We start from the raw sequence: 25180 nt of genomic DNA, 5'->3' as shown, positions 1-25180 counted from the left end.
TGAGGGTAGAGAGCATGCCATTTTCTTTTCTATAGCAACCACCATCTCTAGCTAAGGCCCTAATACATACCTTGGAGTTAACTCCACGTGACCAATCCAATACTCTAGGTGATGCGCGTGTCTTGAAGACCGCAATTAAGGGACCATGCCCTGGGCTTAGCATCACCTAAGACACCATCTGTTTGCACGACAGAAATTCTGAACTTGCTGAAAATCACCTGCTATTGAAAAGACCAGCAGTGCAGCACCAGGGTCTCATGCACGGTGTGCCAATGCAGGACTCCAGGGGACAGGTCCATAGCACGCTGCACACCAATGCACTTGTAACGTTAGTTGAGAGAATGCTTTTCTGAAGTCAAAAAACCATCTGTAGTCACCCAGGAATGAAAGAAGGAAATTTTCAACTGGGAAATTCAGATCTTATGGAGAAAATTGGGTTGTGGGATATGGCAGGAGGAACGGCATGGAGAGAGTCAATCCAAAATCCGGGGCTAGTAGTTATGGCTAAATACCATAGGATTAATTTCTACTTGCCAACCATTCTTCTCCAAGATGCTTAGGACTTTGTTGGACTTTGCTTCCGATAACAGGCACAGTGAGAGGTTTTGTTTTGTTTTGTTTTCCTGACCTTTTAACCAAACAATTTGGGGGGCAGGGGGTATTGGGAGGGGGTCGGAGTTGTTTGTCCTGCCTCTCGGGCCTCATCTTCAAGGTCTCAGAGACACTGAACAGCTTGGGTATGTGGCCAGGAAGAAAGCTTTCAGTGACCTTTCTGTGACATTTCTCAGCACCTTTTCCTACCACCTGGGGCCTTGCTATCTTAGATCTCCCTGTGACGCATTCTCAAGAAAGCAGATGCTGTCTGGCAGCGACACCCCTGCTCTTCAGCCACTGCCCCCCAGGGCAGAGCTCAGGCTGACACCAGCAGCCATCCTTCCTTCCGCATCCCCACATCTTTGTTATAAAAGCTCTGCCATGTGCCTTAACTTCTTTGTTGCCATTGTTGTTAATTCTACTTTCCATTACCTCTTGTTGTTGCTCTGCAACAGGAATGACCAAAGACTTGTAAACCCCAGATTCATCACCATTCTTCTCCTTTTTATATAAGCAAACAAAAGTATACATTTGAAAAGGATAACTAAAAATGGGAGCAGATTACTGCAGAAGCCTGGGGTAGCTGGAGAAACTGGTGAACTGCACCCAGAGTTAACCTTGAGAATTCTAGGCCACTCCAGAAAGGAGGCCCCAGTGTTGTGTTTGGATGGGGGTGCCCAACTAGAGTTCCACACTGTCTTCTATAAAGGACGCTCATCTTGCTTTCTGTAGAGTAGAGCAAGGTCTTATAAAGAAATCCACAAAACAGAGGTGGAAATGGCTCCACACCTGGACTCTACCAGAACCACTAAAATTCACTTGTCCACATCCCTCTGCCTGGACAAATCCAGAGCAACACTTCCCTCCTCCACTGTTTTCACAACGTCCATGCTCTTTACACATCCCTATTCATCTCGTAACTCATGTCTAGTCTCCTTTAGCTTTCAGCGAAGCCCTCCATGATCATAAATGTCAAAAAGGGCATCAAGCAAGGGGAGGTTGCAGATTCTGGAGTCCGTTCCTCAGTTAGAACTGTGCTCTGGAGCAATGGGAGCAAGAGAATCAAGGGAACAGAAGAGAAAAAGGTCTGAAGAGAACACAATAGGTTGGTGCTGTTCTTGGTGCTGAATATTATGTTCTTTCCAAGTCTCAGACATTGCTAAGACCAGAGAATACTGGCCAAGGGCAACTAACTGCAGTGGACAATAGTGCGTGCTACAAAGATCAGTGTATTTAAAAAAAAAAAGCCGTAGTTACAACGAGCTTGCCTATTATAGGGTACAAAGGGGCTCCTACTGGGAAAGAAAGTGGGACCAGAGCTTTTCAAAATGTATACTTCTCACTTGCTTTTTGTACTTGGTTGGAATTTTTTCATCAGATTTGTCTATTACTGAACTTCAATATGAGAACCCAAAGAGTGGACTGTATTAGCTGGTCACATTACTTTTACCAAATACTCCGTGTACTGGGCACTCTGACAGGCAGAGAATTATAAACCCATATAAGGTATAACTCCTCAAAACAAAAAGAAAGAGAGCTTTACAAAGATAGCAAGTAACTTGCAAGACGGAAAACTTAAAATTTTTTATCAAGACATTCTTCCTCTGCAGCTTTTACATCAATAATCTTAGATCTCTCTTTTCCAAACGTAGAGTCACCAAATATCTCTAGCCCTGCTGTCACTGGAGAAGCATCTGGTCCAGCAGTTCAAAGAGTTTGGACTGCTCCTCTCCATGGCAGTGGAAATCCAGAAAGATAATCATTCCAAGTATTGGTTTTATGACTTGCTTCCAAGTGAGAAGGAAAAATTAGGGAAATTTCATAACAGCACTTTGTGTTCCCTGTCCTATAGAAAGAATTTATCGGTTTCATCTATATTTAGAGAACACATTCATTCAGATGCTGTAACACAATTATTAATGTGACCATAAAATTATCAGTGAGGCCAAACCCTACAGCTTGAAAGCTCCAAGGACAATTAGATGGATTATCAAAGCAGTGAGCACAATGGATTACACAGCTTAAGCCCTCTACTGAAAACACCCTCATGCTTAATAAAATTTTTGCAAGCATACCTTGATTGACATTAGCTGCTGGAGGCAGCCCATGACTTAACCACATGATACAAGGGCAACACTTTCAATTTTATCCACAAATGAATTTGTCATTGACCTCTACTTCTATAAACTGCCTTTATGGACTCCAAACACTTGAATTCTTTAAACAAAAGAAAGGTCCTTAAAAAAATCTCAGGAACATAAGGGATTTTTTCTAAGAAAAGTTCAGGGCAATGAGATCCTGAAAATACCTCACAGACACGGTGGAAATAGGACCGAATGCCTGTTTCTCTTTTAAATTAGCTAACAACCAGTGAGCACAAATATGTCTCCATACAAAGCAGGCGTGATGACTCATTTGCTTCTTATCAATAGACATCAGCCAAACCATCCTGTATCTCAGGACTGAGTAGATTGGGTTGTATTGTAAATAAAAAGCAAGAGAAAGGAAATTGGATGAAAGTGATGTTGGAGGCACGGGTCAGAGAAAGTCAAAAAGTGTTTTCCACGTCCCTGTTTCATCCAAGTATAAGAAAAAGTCTAGAGTGGCTTTCCCATTAAATTTAAAATAATGTCCAAAGTGTTTCCCATATTACATGATCTAATCTCATCTCCTCCCCAGCTCCTGTATGCCACGTCTGTTCTAGCCACACTGGCCTTTTCTTCTGTCCTGCAAACGTACCAATGTCATTCCCACGGCAGGATGTTCACGGTGACGGTCCCTTTGCTTGCACTACTGAACCCTGGGTCTTCTCATGACTCCTTCTTTATTATCACCAAGGTCCCACTTCAGAATCCATGTCCTCAGTGTGCTAGCGAGCTAAAGCCACCTCTTCACAGCCATTAATACATGTTATCAAAACTCATGCATCCGTACGTCCATCCATGTGTTCACCTACTGCCTGCCCGCCTCGGCCACTCTACTGCAAGCTTTGTGAGGACAAGGACTTTGTCTTTTTCAAAACTGTCTCCTTGGTAGCCCACTAATCTAACACCTAATAAGCACTTAATAACTATTTGCTGACCAACTGTAACTGTGTTTTAAAAAAATGTGTGTGCTTTTAAGAAGGGGATAAGAGTAGAATCTTTTCAGAAAATGCTTTAAGAAAGCTATTTCTAACCGAAAAATGCCAAGGTCCTGGAAGAGAGTCCTCAAGTGCATTTCTGGTACCTGAAGCCCTTGTCCTGTCATTGCTGGATTCATTGACTATCCCAAGCTGCCAATTACTCGTAGTGCAGAATACCATTCCCAAGGTAGAAGGAAGGTATCACAGAGAATCAATCAGCAGCCTGGGGTCTAAGAATAATGAGATCCTGGACGTGAAATGTTACTCTATTTTCCTTTTTAAAATGAGGATACCATAATTAATTTGAGGACCCAGGGCTCTAATGTGAGACACTTGGGAACTGTACAATATTGGGCAATTAAGGGGTGCTGGTGTTGATGAGGCTTGATCACAATTTTTCCTGGGGTCTAAGACAGGAAGGTTCTACAAGCTTGGAATTCATATTTTCCTCAGAACCCAGAAAGACTGCCCCTCAGATGAGGGCTAGGAAACATCCTTGATGCTGCCTGCTTTCTTTTAAAAGCCTCACCTCTGCAATGTGCCTAGCTCCTCCAAACAGCCACCCTGGCTGGTGGTTAGCATATGCTCGTGCAACACAAAAGCAGAACAGTACCTCAACTGCACCCCAATCTAAGAGTGTGACAACACGTTCCACATCACCTGTGTCACCTGCTAGGACATGGGCTCAAGTGTTGCACAATATTGTACGGAATGACCTCGGTGAGACATGACCTTAGGGCAAGCTCTAGCAGAATATGGTGAATGGAGAAAGTCCCTTTATATACACATCAGGCATGGAAGAATGGAGAAGGTTGACATCATGACACAGGGGAACCCCGGAATGGGTCTGACTGATCTGGAGCCAGGTGGGAAGGTTCATGAGGAATGTACGGGTGGCCTCTGTCAAAAGGAAAAGCCTAAGTAAGAAAGTGGCCATGTTCGGGGAGAAGGAAGGAGAGCTTGTGATGCACACGGGCTCTTGACTGCTCCTCTCTACAGACTAAGCCAAGGGGAGAGTAAAACACCAAACACACACAGCCAAGGAGCCCTACACAGAAAGTGAGGCTGGATAAAGGTCAGCACCCACGCAGCCACACCACCATTCCAGGCCTTGCCCAAATGCACTGCGCTCACAGGCAATGGTCGGCAGCACTTTGGGGCAGAATACAGCCACTTGATTAATAAGTAAAATACACAGAATTCAAAGGGCAAGTCCCCAGTTTACCAAAGCTCACTGAGACAACATGACATTGAGTGGGAAATCTTTTTTGTCAAATGTTTACGTAACACAAAATACAGTGAGGAAAACAAAAGTTATTTTCAATTCAAAATCCACGATGCACACAAGAGCAGTTTACATAGCAAAAGTGATAAAAATATTGACTATCGATGTTGACAGAAAACCTTCTGTGCATACTCTTACCACGTTGAGTGATTCTATAAACGTAAATTTACCCCTTAAGTATACATAAGCCAATTTAGACGGAAGCTTTTCTTCTGTCACAAATTTAACGGGCTGTGGTTATCATGTTTGCCCCCTGGGTACCAAGGGGTACCAAGGAATATTCGGAAAAACTACACCTGGCTGTTAAAAATATCAGAGAAGAAAGGTCGGCTGAAGTCATTACAAGAAATGGCAGGAAAGCACCCCTAATGCTAATTTCTTGAGGTCACCGGGCCACGAAATAGTCAAGGCCTGGCCAAGAAAATCCTGCTTATCAACCTTTGAGTCAACCTTCCACAATAGGCTCCAAAAAATACTCTAAATTTTTTTTTTTTTTTTTAAGAGGATTAGAGTTAACAATCTTGCCACACCCCTCCCCCCCCAAAAAAACCACAAAATTGTGTAGCCTCATTGGGCAGACAGATCTCACAGATGATACAGGCAGACAAGGGCAGTAGAAGGTAAGACAGCAGAACTGGATACTCTACAAGACTGAGTTAACTGCTTTCTCTCTGAAGCCAGAGAATAAATATTCTGGAATCTGGAAACCAAGAAGCAGAATGGAAGACGCCACATAGATACTTAGGAAAAAATGTTCACAGTTTTTTTACTCTCAAAATCCTTATGGACGTCGTAATTTAAATCTCATTAATTTACACAGTTTCCAAATATTGTTATTCTTTCTTCTTTCTTTCCCAACCATTGAAAATGGAAACTCCATTCTTAGCTTGCTCGGCAAAATCAGACCGAGGACTGCAGACTTGTACTCCAGCAGGCCAAGAGGCTGTGGGGCAAAGTGAAGCCACGCAGTCCACATGTCGGGCACTGGTTTTCCCTCCATGTTTCTTTCAAATACTGTAAACATAAAGCTGCATTGAAACACCCCCAATTCTCTTTTAGCAAAATCAGATTATCTCCTTCATCCAGTAGCTTATGTTCACACTCTGGATTTATTTTAGCTATCATCTTAGCTGTAGACGTTGCAGTGGTTTTGTATGACAAATGCAGACAGGAGCCAAATGGGAAACACACAGGAATCAGTTTCCATTACCATGACAAGCAATGGCACTGGGAAGGCTCTGATGTGAGGTGTCTGCTCTGTAACAGCCAGCGACCACCAGCCACCACTTGTAATGCTCTCCTGTTCTTATCTTGTAGGCTTTCATATCGGACGGGGCAAGACACAGCTAATTGTGACACATGCAGGAACAGTGCATGTATTATCTATAGGTATGTTAACCTCCTCCTCCCACTTTTCTATTATGAGTGACAAATGGTGTTTACCCACGAATTCAAGAATCATCGGGGGCCATGCTGGGATGATTATATCAGACACAAAGTAAAGGGCCTTGCTTGACCATAATTCTCAGCTCCTTCTAAATACTCAACCCCAGGTGTACGATCCCAGGATGAGGGAGAGCTTGAACTCACTTATCCTGCAAATGCATCTTGGTGGTTTCAAAAACTGGTGTAAGTCTGATGGCTTGCTCCCTCAGAATCGCCCGCCGTGAGCACTGTACTGTGCGTTCGCACAAGACCAGAAAGTGGACCCCTGCAGATGGTATAAATCAAAAATTGCAAACCACACTGGATGTGCCAGGCATACGGTGGAAGAACCAGGCTGCTTGCACCAATATGCAATTTATTTCCTTAGGAACTCACAAAGATCGTGGCTCTGGCATCCCTTGGGACATAATCCCTTCTAGAATCCGTACCGCTGTTCATCATGTTTTTTTAATTTAAACTTTGTTTAGGTTATTCACAGCAGCAAGAATAGAGCAGAAACTTTCAACGGGGAAAAACTATGCTGGGCTTCTCAGGGAAATTTAGAATTTTCGGATGTTGTCACAACCTTCCGGGAGGTTATTATCTGTTTTCTTTTCGGAAATCTAATTTTTGCAAACAAGATGCGAGAGTAGTAAGAGATGCTATGATTTAGTTCAGTGTTGAAACTAAAGCCTGCAGGACAATTTTAGTGGACTTACCAAATTATCCAAAACAATTCTCACTGCACAGTTATGTATCTAGATATGTGTATAAGAACTCCTGTCTCCTCCTCCGCTCCGCACCCCCCTCCAAATACACCTTCTACAAAGTTCTTCAAAATCACCATCCTTTCATCAAAAAGGTGGAGACAGGGAGATCATGTAAATGTCTTCCATGTAGCAAAAAGCTTGAATCCACACCTTCCTGGGCCCATCACACATCTCCACAGCCAAAGCAGAACATCCCGTATGGGACTCAGACTCTTTAAAAGCAGAGTTGAGTCACATGGTAACCTTCTCTAGGGCCAGGCAGGAGAACCCAATGGCAGTCACGAGCACCGGGTGTCAGCCTAGCACATTCCTTACTCCAGACGTTCACAAAGGGCAATTTGGCCTGAAAGGGGACATCTGGCAAGGTTTTCAGCTGTCACAATGAGAGAGGTGCCCGGGCATTGAGTAGGTACAGCCCTGGGATGCCACTAACATCCTATAAAGCAGAGCAGAGCCCCACAACAAGAATTCATTGACTTCATCGAGGTTGACAAAGCCGGCCCTGCTAGAACCATCCCCAGGTTAAGGTCTCTGAAAGCATGCTAAGCTGCCTGATTGTCCTCCCACTTTTAACAAAGAAGAGGTGGAAAGCAAGCCCCCCCGGCAAATTTTGTTTGTCAGGAACTCCCACAAATTGCAAATTACCTCCTCAGAGACCATGCCTTCGCAGGGAGGTTTGGTTAGAGGGAATATTTTCACTACATTCACATTGTGGAAGAGAATTTAGAATCAACAGTGAAGGGATGTAACTCGGCCATTTTCCCTTCGCTAATATGAGTCATTAGGAAAAGAAGCAAGGAATGTCGAGCGCCCGGCATCGACCCTCACTGTTTGGCCTTTGTTACGTTGGGAATTGGGGCTCACCCAGTCTCTGAATGCAACAGAGCAGAAGTGAACAAGATTTCCAGAGAAGGTTCAGAATGAGCCTGATGAGCGCAAGCCCATTTAACATTTTGTGGGTGATTGAAAAAAGAATTTATTAGAGCACTCTCCAGTGTAACTGAAGTAATTTAAGTAAATTTAGCTCTAAATCCAGAAGTAACTTACATTAAAAGTGATATTAAAAGTGATTTAACAAGCCCGTGAAGGACAGAAATTTGTCTTTTTCAGGAATTAGCTTGGAGTGGTTGCTATTTAGAATTGGCTCAACCAGCATTCTGCACGAATCCCCATACACCAGCTACTGGCCCACTTTCTGAAAGAACCGTGAGTGTCTCAGCATCACAGGAAATAGCCAAAACTAACCAAGACTCACCAGTGAGAGGGACTGAGCAACTGGGATCACTATGGTTACTTCCTACAAAATGGGGGAAATACCCTTCCACTCACAGAGACCTTTATCATCAGGGATGTGATCCCAGGGATGGCTGTGGGCTGGGGTGCTTCTTCGGGGGCGCATGACAGGACCCTCCAGAGCCAGGTACACCCCCTCCCCCAGCTCTCCCTCTAAAAAGAGCCAAGCATCCCTGGAGAGGTGGTGCTAGAAAAACCGGAATGTTAGCTCGCTTTTGGGGGAAAGTATCTTAAAATCTCTCCCTTCAGAGTGAGAGCAACACCAATTCCCCAGCCCCTGAACTTGTGCTGCAAACAGACATTATTCTAGGAGGTCTCAGGAGCAACAGTTCAGCTGGACCCCCACAGTGTCCGGACCACCAGCTGCTAGTAAGGAGCTCAGTGTCCCTACCTAGGTGAACACACACAGCTCACCAGGCTCCCTTCCCAATCTTCCTATCATTTTACATTAGAAATCATGACAATTTAACTGTTGCTAACCTGCACAAGGTTACAGGTCAACAAAAGAAAAATGTGACACTGTGTGCCCTGGTTACTGAGGCTGGACCAGAGTTCTCCAAGCTCCAGCTGCGTGGATGCTAAGACAAGTAAAGCTCACTGCTAGTCAGCTAACCAAAACCCAGTCAAAAGGGAACTCATGCACTTAACCTGTTAATGGAATCTGAATTGTATAAATTGAGATCTTCTGCGTGGCTGATTTAAAGGTATGCTAGGCTTTTGAGGGGGGCAGCCCAGATACCTTCTGTGAACGTGGGCCCCGTGCTCGAGCTCCTAGTGACTAACCCATGAGCCACCATGTGAGGGATCTGAGTTCACAGCACTTCTAGATCCTGATCTGCCCCTACCTTTTCCACACTTGCTATCTGGTCACACCCTACTCTGTCCAAAGCAGGTAACTCACAGAAGGAATTCTCTCTTGCCCAAGTGCTATTACACTGGTTTATGCAACATTCGAATCAATCACATCATTCGGATGCGGGGTACAAATGGCATGAATAGATGGCAACACAACATCCTCTCGGTGAGCATACAGCTGCAGAGGATGGCCAGAGGGCTGTGGGTCATTCACCAGGAGCCACAGCTTGTGTGGGCATCAGTAATGTCCCAGGGGGATGCACATGGTGACTAACCCGGGACAGCCGTTAAGGGGGCTCCCATCATACTGTCTGAATACCAAAGACTAATAGAACAGGACAAAAGGTTACTGGTCTGGTTCCTGGGAGACTCGCATCTCTCTGGCTCTGCCACGATGGCTGGCCATTGTGGACACACCTAACTTCCTCATGGTAGGATTCCCTTTCGTCAAAAGAGAAAGGACAGCAAGGGGGAATTCGGCCAGGTGACTTCTCGGTTTCGGGTCAGCCCTAGGATTTAATCCTCAAAGGCCAAATGCTTCATGAAGAATAGAGGTTTCTTTGGTAGAAAAGCACTCAGAACTCAGTCCTTTTGCAGGACAAATCACCTGTTTCGGTGCCTGCAGCAAGGCATGTGGACAGCCCCGGCATCTCAGAAGTGAGCCAAAGAAAATGTCCAAATTTCAGAGGCTTTATGACTTAGGTCCGTGTCTTCTCACCAAGGAAATGTGCAAGCAAGTCCTCCTTCAATTCCCGCATACAACTCTACAGATGGAGGGTCCTATCACCAAGGGTGAGTTAGCTCAAGATCATGGTCCTTGCAGCTGGCTCCACACTTGGCTCTGGCACCCAAGCTCTCGGACACCACAGCCCGCATCCTGGACTTTGGGACTATCCCTAGGAGTCCCTGTACTGCCATCTCAGCCACTGTTCTTGGTCTTTCCCGTGGGATGCCTCAAGTACCTCGGGACTGAACAGGTTAAAGGAGTTCCAAAGTAAAGAAATTTTAAATCCCAAAACACTGTGCGTATCCCAGAAACTGGGAGCATACAAGGAGGCATCAGAGCTGCCATACCAACACGCTGCAATTCGTCATACTTGTTCGCTGGCGGGCAGAGAGCCCTGGAGGTCAATGAATTTGACCTCGCCTGTCCTGCACGTATGCAGTGATTTTCACTCGAAACCCAATTACCCTCTCTGAGCAGCGTAAGAATCCACCATGTTTCCAGTAACGCTCGGCCCAGGGAGATGTAAAGGGTGCCATGTTCAAGGCCTGGTTGCCTGTGGTTTTACCAACACAGTCCTGTAATAAATGTGTACCTTGGCCAGGGGCGGTGGTACCTATTTCTCGGTAAAAAATAAGTCTGTCGTGGAAATATACAGCACTTGGAAGAAACATTAAAAGAACAAAAGGTCTTGAAGCAATTTCAGGGAACAAGGCTTCCAGCACCAGAAGCCAGAGGTTGGCAACATCCACCTACCCAAGCCAGGCACCCCAGAGATTCGGCCACACCCCCACTCTGGCTCTTTGGCAGGGTGTCTCCGTGAGGCAGCAAGGAGGGATCAGAGGGGGCCCCTCCAGCTCTCAAAGCTCGTTGACTCGGTGATTTACAAGTGATTTAGTGCAGGAGTGAGTCTGAGCTTCCACAGAAAGTAGACACGGTGGGAAAAGCGAGGACAGGCACAAGGCATTCCTCAACCAAGGACCGTCATTCCTGCATCGGCAAATCGATTTATACAACCGTTCCTGGGCAGCAAACTGATTGCCTGCTCCCTCGTCCACTAAAACTTCAAACCTCAAAAGTAGTATTTCCCATAACCGGGAACTTGGAGGTGCTTGACGGGATTCCATTTTTTCCCCAAGACGACATCCCTTGGATTGTGATGTGGACCAATTGTGAAATTCTAATGAAGACCATCTCAGCATGAAAAAAGATGAAGAGAGATCCAAGTTTCAGTTTTCTGTAGTAAAACTTTCCTGGCTAATCATCCGTATTTCCTGTCACAATACTCTGTAATTATTTCAGACAGTGTTTTATGGATAAATTACTAATGGAACGTTTGCTCATAAGCAGCTAAGATCCTTTGCGCCCAGCCCGTCTGGGTTAATTCTCTTGTCAGACGAATCTGATGAGTCATGGTTCTGATGACTCACCTTTGTTCAGATTGTGTTTCAGAAAGGAACAATGAAATATACCATTTCCCTCCTTTACTGAAGTGGTTAATTTGTAAAATAATACCACCACAAAATGGCCTGAATTCAGATTCGTGCATTTTTATGAAAACAGCATGTGCCAACCTTGGTTCAAAGGCTTGTGGGAATGAAAGCAAGGTCTGAAAGGCAATAATGATGCCAATTCAGATTCACTAATAGAATCTTCACCAGAATTTTAAATTCTCCTGTAAGTGTTCGAATGCCCACCATGAGAAGACCTGAGGCTGCTGTACCCCTAGGACAATACTGTCCACACCTGCTCCTTTTCGATACATCAAGGACACCACACACCTGGCCTCCGGAACACTAATTACATGGTGGACCAGTAATGGGGCATTTTCTGAATGGGTAGAAATGCGGAGGGCCTGCTTTGTTTTCAAAACCACTGAGGGGGGGACCCTGCAGAAGACCATGTTGTCTGTGTCCTATTTTTGTTATTTTATGGGATCCACTGATGGTCGAGCACGGGCAGGATTTCAAACACCCACTCTTGACGAAATACCCGAGCCCTTTCTATGTGGGGCTTATACACATTTCTGCAGCATGCACTTTCAGCGGGACTCCTAGGAAATGACAGGCTTTGCCCCAGTCACTGGGAGATGGGCAGGAGTCTGTAATGGGGCTGAAGAGAACCCTGCGTACACCCCCTACACGAAGACTGTACAACAACAGAGCTCTGACGCAAGGTGTGCCACAGACACAAGGACAAAAGACAGAGAAGGAGAAGCTGAAGGAAGCAGGGATGCTTGACCTGTGAGGGGGCCGACGCCCAGGAGGCGGGGCCGTCTTGGAAGGGCAGCATGCTGGGGAGGGTTCAGATGTGTGCTCTAGAGCCCAGTCCCCACACTAGACAGTCGGAAACCAGACAGGAACTAGGCAGAGAAACAGCCAGGGCTTGCCCAAGAGTACACTCATCTTTAGAGCAGCTGGGAACTTTCTAGTACTTGCGATCTCTGAGTGCTCCTCCAGTAGGAAGTTCCTTAATTCCGCACCTTCGTTTCCAAAATGACTGGAGGATTTCAGGGAGGATGAGTCAATGAACCTTCTATGAGATGGAAGGAGGAAGTCCCAGAGTAAACGGGTGGCGTCTTCTCAAACCGGCCTTGGTAATTCATAGCATCACCAAGAAAAGCACAAAATACAAGGATACAAAGATGCCAGATAAAATCGTGCAGGGAAGCTGTGGCTGGCAATTCCAGGGTACAGCGCTAGCCACAGAGAGCTGTTGCGGGGACGCGGAATCAGCACAGCCACCAGGACCGAAAGCCTCCTGACTAATGAAGTCTTACTGTTAAGAAAGGTAATTGCATTTGTATGCAGAAATGGTGCCAAGTCTAGCCTGTCCAGAGCCCACTTGGAGCGGGATCTCTGCAGCCTTTGTCATTTAGTGATTATCTCTTAGTGGAAGTGCTCTTTCCAGTCCTGCTCTAATCACCGCCACTTGTGCATATTAAGTTCTTTAACAACATGAACTGATGTGGAGGAAATTAGCCTTTTGTCTAATATTTAGTGCTCCGTTCTTAGTATTTACCATGAACGACGGGCTGCGAGGAAGATGACAGCAAGGAGTCGAGGGACGACACCTTACGTGGTGGTTCTGGCATAAGGAAGCATTGTTTGAATAAAGTAAATTAAAAGCCAGAACAAAAGATTAAACAGACCTCACAATTCTCCTTGAAAATTCCCAAAGCCAACAACCGAAGTTTTTCTGATTCCATTAGAACTTTATAAACATATTATTTCTTTTTCCCTAATATATAAGGATTTAGGCTTTTGTAACAGTAACACCTCAGTTCTAACATAGAACTCTGGGTGCTGGAAAACTGAAACTGATTACTCATCTCAACATATTGTTTGTAAAGCAATTAGTTAAAATACATTTAGCAGAGAAAGGTTTATTACACTGATGACCCTCCTCTTCACAACCCTCGCTTTTGGCTATGCCCAGAGTAGTATTTAAGGACGCATTCATCGATGTCCAAAACCAGTGAGAGGAGGCTGCACTGTCACTCATGAGAAAATGAATGTGATTTGTTAGTATGTGAGCACAGATTTTGGGTTTTTTTTTTGTTTTTTAAATTTTATTATTTATTTGACAGACAGAGATCACAAATAGGCAAAGAGGCAGGCAGAGAGAGAGAGGGATAAGCAGGCTCCCTGCTGAGCAGAGAGCCCGATGTGGGGCTCGATCCCAGGGCCTTGGGATCATGACCTGAGCTGAAGGCAGAGGTTTAACCCACTGAGCCACCCAGGCGCCCCACAGATTTTGGTTTTTTAGGGGCTAGATGCAGGACTTGGTCCCTACCCCAATGCCCTGAGTTAGAGCATTTGAAATTCCACAGGAAACGTGGTGACTAGAGAAGATGATGGTTGCTAGGGCCACCCGAAGGACTCTCCTGTCCACCATTTTGGAAAAAGTTCCTTTTTTTTTTTTTTTTAAAGATTTCATTTATTTGAGAGAGAGAGAGTGCGCAGAAGCACACAAGCGGGGGGTGGGGGGCAGAGGCTGAGGGAGAAGCAAACTCCCCACAGAGCAGGGAGCCCAATGTGGGACTCGATCCTAGGACCCTGCGATCATGACTTGAGCTGAAGGCAGACTCTTAATTGACTGAACCACTCAGACAACTTGAACAAACTCCTCTTTTACACATAGCATCCCTGGGGGTAGAGCGGGGAACTTGGGGTTTGGATAGTCACTGGTGACACCAGAAGACACGTACAAGAAGTTAATGGTTTTCTGGTCTGTGTGATGAGACTCTCACTGCTTTCCATCAGTGCAGATGGCATTCCTCAGCTCACATTGGAATAGGAGAGCTCCTTGGAGCATCTAGAACTTGAGACCTGGGTTGGTGGCTCAGGGGATCAGCTGCTTTGCATACCACCCCCAGCACTGTGACCCCAGGAAGTCATTGCCTCACTAGGCAGACAAGTGCCCATCCTCAAAAGGGTAAGAACGAACGAAGTGATGGCCAAGGTGTTGGCCAACTCTCAGTAACCTTACATGTTCTACCCCAGTACCTGGCAGGCTCACTACAACCAATTTTGGAGAGTTGTGTGTTTTCTCCTTTTAACTGTTGTTACAGTGTACTTCCTACCAAAAATTTAAAACAACAACAACAACAACGAAAAAAAAAAAAAAAAGAAAGAAAGAAAGAAACCTCATCCTCTTCAGTGAGGCCAAGGACAGCAGCATCAGGGCAGGCTACATGTAGTAAGTACGGTGTCCCTGTGATTACAGTGTATGATCTCTGTGGCTTGCTAGAAGTATGCCATTAGATATGCTTAATAGACATGTGACAGTCTTGTCAGTGATCTGGTCCCTTTCCTACTTGATAAATTATTATGAGTGGAAGTTATAAATACAGCTGAAGTCTTTCCACTTTGTCTTCTCTGTGGCAACATTTATGGGAAGCTAACATGTGGTTCCTTGATCCTGGTGCATGTGGCCAGCCCATAAACTCAGGCACTTGGATGAGGCCTGGGTGCCAGCCCAGTGTTTGTACTGTAGAGGAACTCAAGGATAAGATGTAGATTGAGGATGGAGTTCAGCCAAGCATCAAAGGAGGAGGACTGTTCTCCAGTATGGCCAGGATGAATAACCGCTCAGAAAAGTCAGTTGGCTACCAGTTTGGCTGCCAGAGTGTAATTATAGCTAGGATATAGGCTGATGTTTTGGTTTTTATAACTGTAATCATAATTGCCTTGGAACAGAATGCCAGGCAAGGGGGACAGATCTTATAGTTTGGGTATATTATTGAATACTCATCCATATCTGGTATTTTACATCTTATAGTTATTCTATGAACTTGAATTATGCACCTACTATGTGAAATAGTGGTGAGAGAAGGATCCAAAGTTATGATGAATCCATCCTATGTTCAAAGTGTTAAAAGCTGATAATACAAATTTTAGTATTTGAAACCACTGGAATGGGATCCACAGATAATACAACTATATTAACACATAGGCATATTTTACAACATACATTCATTTTGATGACAAATTGTAAATACAAGATAAAAAACAGACCAGCAGCATTCTGCAGAGATTAGAAGTGAGGGGATTTGGGTTCAGTTCATCCATTTATTTCAATTCAGTAATAAAGCATGTTCTGAGCCGGACATTGTACTAAATGCACCCTGAACATAAGATGAATTAAATAGGGTCCGTCCCTCAATGAGTTCACAGTCATGAGAAAAATAGCTACAATCCAATATGAGACAGACTTGCTCTAGTAAAGATGCGGAGACAAGCATGCCCGAGGGGCAACCTGTTCTGGGGGATTTCCGGATAGGACGAAGAGTGGGCAGATGTGATTATTCTGGGAAGTCCACAGAAAGAAGAGGCAACATGTAGCTAGGCTGAAGGATAGCAGGACTTTACCAAGGAGTCTTGGGATTTCTGAAGGTGACCCTGGAAGGTAACTGGGAAGTGGGTTAGGGAGGGAAGGGGGGGGGAGGGAAGAGAAGGAAAGGCAGAGAGGGGGCTGGAGAGAGGGAGAGAATGAAGGGGGAGGAGAGAGGGCATAAACAGAGGGGAGACAGAAAGGAGGGAGAGAGGGAGGGGTACAAAGGGGGGGAAGAATAATGGGTGTTGGAGAGGGGAGACAGAAAGGAGGGAGAGAGGGAGAAGGCGAGTCCACTGTTGGTTGTTTCAGTGGTCAGAGGGAAAACTTCTCAAAGTTTCAACAAGGGTAGTGGAAGGGGCCCGAGAGGAAGGATGCTGGAGCCTCTTGAGGGCAGATCCACTAACCCAGATGGTGGAATCAAGCACAAAGGATTAGAGGAGCTTGAGGCCAAGGTGCACGGTGTGGCCTCCTGGATGAATGCTGGCCGTACACTGTCTGGAAGGACAGAGCAGCAGGCTGAAGGAAAGAGCTGATTTAGGACAAGCTGGATGTATGGTGCCCCTCAGATATTAAAGTAGAGACGCATTTGGGAGAGTATGATGGCTATTTTGGGTCCTGGTTCTTTAACTACCTGGAGTTAGGGCCAGCGACGTGTACATAAACCAAGGCCCGAGAGGAAGAGACTTGCCTAAATTCATCCAGCTTGCAAGGGAGACAGCCAGCCTGACACTCAGAGCCGAACCTCAAGCTCCCTCTGGACAGTGCTGGAGTTGTCCATGGTGCTGACATGCACCGGGCCAGATTCAAGCCCTAGACGAAAAGCACTGCACTTTGGGGAACACAGTGTGTCCCATCCAGATCTATACAGCAAGCACCATCACATGCCCCAACGCGCTGCACTTCCCTGCACTTGAGGTTGTGCCACAGAACCCCCACGTGGGGTGAGAGCGCATCTCCACCACTGTTTCACAACCCAGCAAGCTCAGGTCCCCATAGGTGAGATGATTTATCCACAGTGGCAGAGCGTGAGTCAGTCAGAGCCACAGACAGCACCAGGGGAACTCAGTGATCTAATTCAGGGAGAATTAAAAACAGATGCTACTGCTCTGCAGTCTACGGAGCCCGCCGACATTGCCGAGGCCGGAGAAATCCGAGGTTTCAGGTTTTCCTCCACTCCAGAAAACACAAGCACTTGGGAGGCAAACTCACTTGCTTTTAACTCCTAACGGCTACACACAGAGGACTGAAGAAAGGGATGTTTTAACTACATTCCCCTTAAATTAACTTGAGGAGTTGGCGACAGTGTGCTAAAGAAACTGTGGCGAGGTCCAAGTATTTATAGGAGCTGCATACGAGCAGAGCTCTGACTGAAGCTACGAGCACGCTCCTCTTTGCAAGAGCACAGGGAGTGGGGGGAAGAGGTGTTACTACAAAGCTGAGCAGAGTCTCCGGGAAGGGAACAAAGCTTGAGTTGCCAGCTGATGGAGCAGCCTGAGATTTAGGACAGATACTTACTTCTTTGGAAATGTACAGAATAGTAATTTTGCAAGAAAAGTGCCCATACTTAAAACTCCCATTTTTAAGAGGAAAAAGACTAACCAAAGAAATGGAATCTACAGCTTTAATCGTTCATCACAGTTGAGTCCCGTGGAGTACGGAAAATGGCTTTGCAGTAGCACCGTGGCCTGCCTTCAGGTCACGTGACGGTCTCAATGCAAAGCTTTGGTCACATGGTTCAGCTGTCTGACAGAGAAGGGGAGGCAGGCAGGGGAAGGAGAGATGTGGGGTAGATGTAACAGGAGCTCCTGGGGACTTAGGTCTCGTCCACAGCCCAGTACTTCTGGGCACCGAGTCTCATCCGGCACAAGCTGCAGCCTGTGTTTTGTTCAGAGAGCACCGAGCACGGGTAAGCCCGGCCTGGCTCCAGCCCCTTCACATTCATGCTTCGGAACTCAAGCATCAGGACTTTTTCCAGATTGCTTTCCTTCTGACAAACAGCATTCAGCATGATGGGAGTCTCCCCAGGACAGTGCATCACGAACACCAGACCCTGCCTGCAACACCAGCTGCCTCCCACCTTGTGTGGCTGCTGGGCACACAGGCCCCGGAGGGTCCAGGGAGCTGTTTAAAGCCCCACCAGAGTCTGAAAGGACCATGAGGACTAAGCCCAGACTTGGAATACAAACATTCGCATCTGCTCGTTCCATCAGGGGTAAGTCTCTGAGCTGGGACCACTCTGGGGAAGCAGGCCCAAACCGTGTGGTAGAGGCGGGTCACCTTTGACAGAATGGAAGACACCACCAGGGCCTCCAACTCAGACCCAGGCCTTCCTCCAACCCACAGGAAGGATAAAATGCTACTCCCGAGTTCCCACGAGCAGAGCACGGGAATGGCTGGCCACTTGTGAGCCCCCTACTGATCCCATCCATCCTTACTGTAGACTCTTCCAGAAAAAGGGAAGTCAAAGTGCAGGGAACAGGCTCCAAAAAGATCCCTGTGTGTTTTGCAATGTTTCACCATCTTCCTCAATTAAATTCTGATAGAATGGAGCTGGGCCAGATTCCACCTGGAGTGGGCCCACCAATTTCTTTCAAAAGAAGTTCCATTTGACTGGGTCAAGGACTGGGCTCTCAGGGTGGGAGGAAAGAGGGGGCACAAGCCACAGCGCTGATGCAAACAGACCAACCAGGGCAACTCAGACTAAAGCTAAGGGGAATCTGTCTTTTATGGCTCTGGGCTCATGTGTTTAATTCAGTAACTAGTATACACTCAACCGTCAGGATCCAGGTCTCGCTGCAGGTGCTGGTAATGGGGACGGGACAGCATCCCCAGTGCTGGCACCTGCATCTGGGGGATGGAGGCAAGATAATACAGAAACAAGTAAGCAGTTATCGGTGGTGAGGGCAGAGAAGGAGAAAAGAAAATGGTGGAGGGTGATCTGTCAGAAGATGGTAGAGAATGAGGAGGTCATGTGTACCTCGGGGACAAAGGAGTGGCCAGCCATGCCAGGAGCAAGGACAGGTGTTTAGGGCAGGGAGAAAGAGCGAGCCATAAAGACCATAGCAATGGTGGCCACTCCCACACCACACCATCTGCCAGGCAGCACACAGGGCCCCGTCCCCACACCTGGTATCACTCAGGTGTCCGCGCTAGAGCCCAGAGTGAGAGCAGTGGCTCTTGCCCAGGCAGCCTCCCACAGGCACAATCTGGATGTCTCACAGGGACAGGGGTCTGTGCATAGAGTCTTAGTGCCCTATGTCCATTGGGGGTTTCTGTCCAGGACCTCTACTCTAGCCAGGACAGCAGGTGCTGCTTTCTTCTGGCCATCTGGCTAAGACTCAATGGACCTTTGCTCTGTGTCAGCCAGAGCTGGCCAGACGACTAACCTTCAGACGCTGCCCTCTCCAGCGAGTTGTCTGCTTCAGATCAACCCAGTGACCTGGTGTGTTCCTTCCACAATGACAGAAGGCCCCCAGAGGACAACAGTGTACACAGCGATATGCATCATGTGTCTGCTAGCCAGGGCACACTGTTCCGCAGGCAGATGCCCTGACACTCATGAGTGACAGGAGGGGAGGGAGGGGCATGGCTCAAGGTCACTGTCAGCCCCACCAGGGGCATTTCCCAGAGGGCATCGGTGGCCATACATGCTCCCTCTGTAACGAAGCCTGCTCCCGCTCCTGAGGGCAGAGTCTCAGTAATGGGGGAGGGCAAACAGGGATCAGCTCGACAGAGTCGAGTCATTCTGTTAACAAGAACTCAGATTTGATTACTCTGTGATTACATGGTTCCGCGGTGTGATAAATTGGTTAATAACAGGGTTCCCAATGTAGCGGCTTAATGGGAATTCAGTAATTACAGGTACCCAGAATCGTACTGTTAGCCTAGGAAAGGCGAGCACCCGCCTGCCAATCTAATAACTCAAAACCTATCTGGGACCGTTGACACAGTTATGATCTGGAGAGCACGCTTCCAGTATTAACCACGCACCTGACAAAATTACCCCTTTGTACCTAACATACCAGGTTGGATACCACAGGATCTCCCACCGTCAACTGCACAGTCCTCATTTTCCTTGTGAAAGGTCCAAACTGAAGACTTCTCCCATGGGTATCTTTGTCACTGCTAGCTCTGGTTCACATGATAAAATGAGGTATCATCAGATAATAAGGATTACAAAAGATCTGAATTGCAGCTTAAGAGTTTAGGGCATGTTTTCACTGACTTTACTTTGCAGGGGAGGGGGAGGTTGGAAATCCTCCCCATAATTCAGGGAGACTGTCAGGCGGGCACTTGGGGAAGCCCACATGGCCCCTGCAGCAACAAGAGGAAAAGGCAGGAGGCTGGTCCTTGTTCCTCCCACCACAGCGCATCACTGCGCTCACGGTTCACAAGGGCAGCTGCACACCTGCCCTGACGGGGAAACTGTGCCTCCAGCATCACGTGCTCTAGATTAGCAAGGCACGAGCGCACGAGGTTTCATTCTGCCTCCTATAAACTGCAGCATAACTCAAAAGGGCCATCTGAAATGAAGGGGAAAAAAATAATTCTTGTTTTGGGAGCAGGGGTTAACTAGCCATAAACTTCTCTGACAATATTTTTAATTTTTCCAGTACTATTATAGTCTTCGACGGTAAGAAAAATGGAACGGTGGATTTAAAACATAAAATGGTCCATTAGATGGGTCTTGAACTTGTTTTTAAAAGTCTGGATAATACAGCTTTGCTGTTTTGTCTTTCCAAAATGTCAAAATTTGGCTAGGATTAATGGTTCTCTAAATCAATAGGATTTCATGTTTATAAATGGTTTATGGCTCTACTGGATATAAAATGTTATGAGCTCATGTATTATCATCATTGCTGAGCCTTTACTGAAATCTACTGACATTTAGTCGGCCTCCAGACCAGATGTGGAAGGAGCCCAGGGTGGAATTCTCCAGAGGCCTGGCGTGATGCAATGCCCACGTTCAAAGAGTCGGGGTACATGGGCCGTGAGAAGGGAGGCAAGGCTCATCACCACCGGGGCCATCACAGAAAAGTGTCACTGGACCAGGGCGTCCGATCCCCAAGCCCAAGGGGAACCCTGAAGTTAGTCCGTTAGAGGATCAACAATAGGCTTCCCAAAGCCATGAGGGGAAGGAAGGGCCCCAGGCAGGCCACAGTATTCTGTGGAGAAATTTCCTAAGAAAATAATTTCTTGAATCCTGCCATTGGAACACAAACATCGTCACTACTGCCGAAGGTCCCTCCTCGTGGCTACACGTCTGCACACTTTGGCTTGAGCAATGTAATCGCAATTTTAGGTTATTTTCACTGCCGGAAAAACTTCCCTTGATCACCACTCAGTGACACTCAATGGCGCTGACCCCATAAACACACCATTTCCCCCGAGGCTGGATATCGTGGTGCCTACCACGTTGGTAGGCAATGAGATTTCATAAGGAGAACCGAAGCCAAGGTCATGTCATGCCACCGTCTGAGGTGAGATCCACGAACTTCTCTGATCTTGTGAACAGGTGCACGGGCCCAGGGCTCTCACACCGCTGCTCTGTATGAGCACAGAAGGCCGCCCAATACTCACACTTCCAGTTCCCTGTTCATTCCATGAAGCACATGTGTGCAGTCTACGGACAAGCCAGAAAAGGTTATTTGGAAGACACCTTTCTCATTACAACACACACAGGCCATACTCTGTCACCAACTGAGTACATTCATAAAACTTCAGAGGCTCATCACAAAAGCAAGGAAGTGATTTTCGAAGAAAATGAACCTATTTAAGACAGCTCCCAGTGACACAGAGCTAAAATAGATCAGAACTGACTGCTCACTACGGAGCCATGAAATTATATAATAAACATTAACATAATGCAAACCGGTCATCACCCTGGTTAGGATGTCATCACATTTTGTTGTCACTAAGGGGGATCTTTACATATGAAAGCTCAAGCACTAAATTCTCCCCTCTCTCTTCTTCCCAGTGTGGAGCTGGACTTTAAGCAGCAAGAAGACAAGCTCCAGCCAGTTCTGAAGAAACTCCATCCTTTTGAGGAGACTCAGGTCGCACCTTCGCCTTACTCTCAGGAGCCCTACTCCGCGACTCACAAGCAAAAATCCAAACCCGAATCTAAAAAGCACGGAAGATGGAAACTCTGGTTTCTTTAAAACTCATGGCGTGTGGAGTCTAAAGGCCGTCTTTAAAACCCAATGGAGTATGGTAAATCCTTTTCCAAAACAAACAGGATCGAGTGAGCTGCGGCGGCCTCTCGGGCGCCTCCCACTTCCCACCCTGCTTACCGAAAAGGCCTTTGTACCGACAGGTAGTGACCAGAAGCAAGGTAGCAGACGTCACACCTTGCTGGCTGTTCTCTGCCGTTCACGGATGTGGGATGTAAACTCTGAAATGAAGCTTATGTAGTCAAAGAGGATAAAAATGCTATGCCCCCACCACACCCCCAGATCGGCAAGTGTTACGTTATCAGCCTGCGAGACGGTGGGCTGTCACTCTGTACACAGCTAAAACTCATAATTATTTTCCAGCCTTTCCTTTTTCTTTTTCTTTTTTTTTTTTTTTTTTAATAATGAGAAGAAAAAGCAAGCCTTATGTTTGCAAAAGACTTCATTTTTATGTTTAGTTTTGCAAATAAGCAGGGGGCGAGTGCCATTTTCAGCACATCAAATTCTGGAGAAAGCACAATTTTTTTAAGTGGTCGGAGACCAATAAATAATCTCTAAAATGTGACTATATGTATATTTGCCTTCATGTGCTGTAGCGCTAAGCCAAGTGACCCCATCTCAGTGTCACACTGACACCTCAAACTTAGCATTCTCTTCATCTCCAGACCTGCAACATGTTTACTGCTCATTTTCCAAATGGCCAGCAGCCAGGAATCCCCCAAAGTCTAGGACATGCCTTTACTCACTGAAGTTGACAGGGTCAGAGCTTTGGACACTAAGCTTTCTTAGATCTCATTTTTAATCTTTTGGTACCCAAAGGCCAAATGATAAATTCTGGCAAGAATTTGAAAACACACATAGAGATACACAGTGGATAACGCCGTCACCAATAAATCATAGGGGTTCTCTGCCGCCAGGAAGTGTTTCTGTGGATAAGTCTTTGAAACCTTGTTCATCACCAAAAACGCAGCCAGACTGTTTTATACAATCCATTCTGCTCTGTCACCGCCGTGGAAGACCGGACCATCTCAAAGAGAAGCCGCGTGTTTAGTTTAGCTGCCGCCAACAAACTTTATGTCACCTACATCCAACCTATTAGTCAGTTGTACTCAATGACATACCTAGGGGAAAGCTGTGAATCAAATGTTTTTAGGTATTTTTTAAATAAACAGTGACACTTAGAGTTCTCTTTTGATTATACATTGCAATATAAATCTTAGTTCCTTTATTTTTCCACTCATTCTTTTGCACCTTTGCAATTATCTTTTTATAGAAATCAAAAGCCCCTCGTCTACAAATGACTTGGTCTGTCCATTTTCTGCTTTTCATGACAGGAAGTAGGAAATCTTATTTTGCCTTTTTTTTTGTACAAGTAAAATTTTGAATAGTTTGTGAACATACCAGAAAACCTAGTCTTCACGTTTCTGTCCAAAAATTTCACATCTAATCTCATGCTGACATGGACACATCATTGATTAGATGCCAAAAGGATGTCTACCTGCATTTTTCCCATCGGAGCTATTTCTTGCCATGCGTCTTCCTCCTCACTCAATACCAAATCTATTTTAGTTCTAAGTGTTTCGATTCTACAAGGACCTAGTGATCAGCCATCAGACCCAGAATTGATAAAATGAAGAGTGTATTCTGTAAGCATTCTTTGGGGGTTACACACACTATCTTGCAGATGTATCCTTTAATTAAAAAGAAAAACACACATCTTTAGTGGAAACACTATGTGAGCATAGAAATCCTTGAATTATCAGTAAACAGAATTGAGAAATATTTTTGTGCAAGGAAAAGGACACATTGATCCCGTACCATGAAGGAAGTGCAATTGTTTCATGTAGACAAAAATTTAAAAAACAATGTGTTTCATGTATTTTATACTGTTTTTAACTAAAGTTATAAAAATGTTTGCAAGTTATATCCCCTTGTGTTTTAAGAATCCCGACTATCTCGGTAAATTGAAATAAGGGTGTTAGCAGCTTTCTAATCAGTGCTATAAATCCGTCTCAACAAGAGGGCCTCCTAGCAAACATCACTGTTTAAAAGCAGTCTAGATCAAAGAAAAAAAATTCAAAGTCAAAAAGGAAACTGAAGATAAACTAATTCCTATTTAAAACTAAAACTATCTTCAGAATAGAAAAAAAATTTTTCAAAATCATTTCATAGTTTAATTGCAATGTGTCATGAACAGACGCCTATTCTTCTCTTAGAAAGATTTAAGTAAAAACTTTGATACAAAACCAAGGTAAAAAGTACAGTGTTCCCTCATATGTACATGTATACATGGCATTACGTATAGAAGTTAAATTATTATACTTGTCACTAAGTTCTTTATTAATTTTTAAATAAAAAATCAAAGGTAATGTTTTGTGTGGCTCTTAAACTTATTTCATTGTCTTGACAATTTGGGAAAATAGAAGTAATCTAAGAAAGTAATAATAAAGGAAGGATAGTGGGGCTAAAAAGAACTCCGTCCCGTGCTCAGGAGAGGAGATGATGGTCAGGCGGCTGCTGGCTCACCTGGCCTGGCTGGAGAGGACAGGGCTGAAATGCAGCTCAGACTGTGCTTGCCAGACCCTGGACCTTGGCAGGAGCATCAGCCACCAGGAGGACTGGGCACAGAGCACCACACAGGCTCACAGCAGGATATGGGTAACTCGTGTCATTTTTAAAGAACCTCAAAGAGACAAGTGAACGCATCAGTATTTCCAAGCCAAATCCTCTAACAGCCCCATGGAGACAGTGTCTCTCTAAATTAGCCACCAAACAGGTCCCCAGCCCCAGGGGATTGGTCGCCTCGTTTTTGTCTGGGGGAGAAGGGAGGGTGAGTGAAAGATCCACACCCCGGCTGGGCTGAGCACCCCATCCCTCCAGCAGAGATCAACCCAATACTCATGCCCTATCCCAAGGGAGAGATCCACCTGGAAGCCTGGGAGCCGAGAGGTCTTTCCAGCTGTCTGCACTAACAGAGTCCGCCTCCCGGGATGCTGGGACAACTGAGGCTGAGACAGAGGCTCTGCGGCCCTCACACGCTTACCAGGGAAAAGAAGAGATGGGTGTAACCCGTGTGCAGGGTAGAGAGGAAGACCCAGG

The 25180-nt window shown here is 45.8% G+C and overlaps 2 protein-coding genes across 3 annotated transcripts in view; one reads left to right on the top strand and one right to left on the bottom strand.

Annotated features, from left to right (window-relative positions):
* The window catches only part of LOC111145076 (family with sequence similarity 196 member A), a 37101-nt gene extending 15032 nt beyond the window's left edge, over positions 1-22069 (top strand). The window contains exons 2-3 of the mRNA XM_022499697.1: positions 6321-6392; positions 21886-22069. Of these exons, the coding sequence (XP_022355405.1) occupies positions 6321-6392; positions 21886-22069 (256 nt within the window). The remainder of the gene's footprint in view (positions 1-6320; positions 6393-21885) is intronic.
* LOC111145075 (dedicator of cytokinesis 1) overlaps positions 1-25180 on the bottom strand; it is a 506031-nt gene that overhangs the window by 283847 nt on the left and 197004 nt on the right. The gene's annotated exons all lie outside the window — the stretch shown is intronic.

The sequence above is a fragment of the Enhydra lutris genome, unplaced genomic scaffold, assembly GCF_002288905.1.
Source record: "Enhydra lutris kenyoni isolate GAN:26980312 unplaced genomic scaffold, ASM228890v2 scaffoldscaffold12, whole genome shotgun sequence".
NCBI classification, from domain to species: domain Eukaryota; kingdom Metazoa; phylum Chordata; class Mammalia; order Carnivora; family Mustelidae; genus Enhydra; species Enhydra lutris.
The sequence above is the reverse complement of the archived record's forward strand: the minus strand, read 5'-3'. Positions and strand labels throughout refer to the sequence as shown.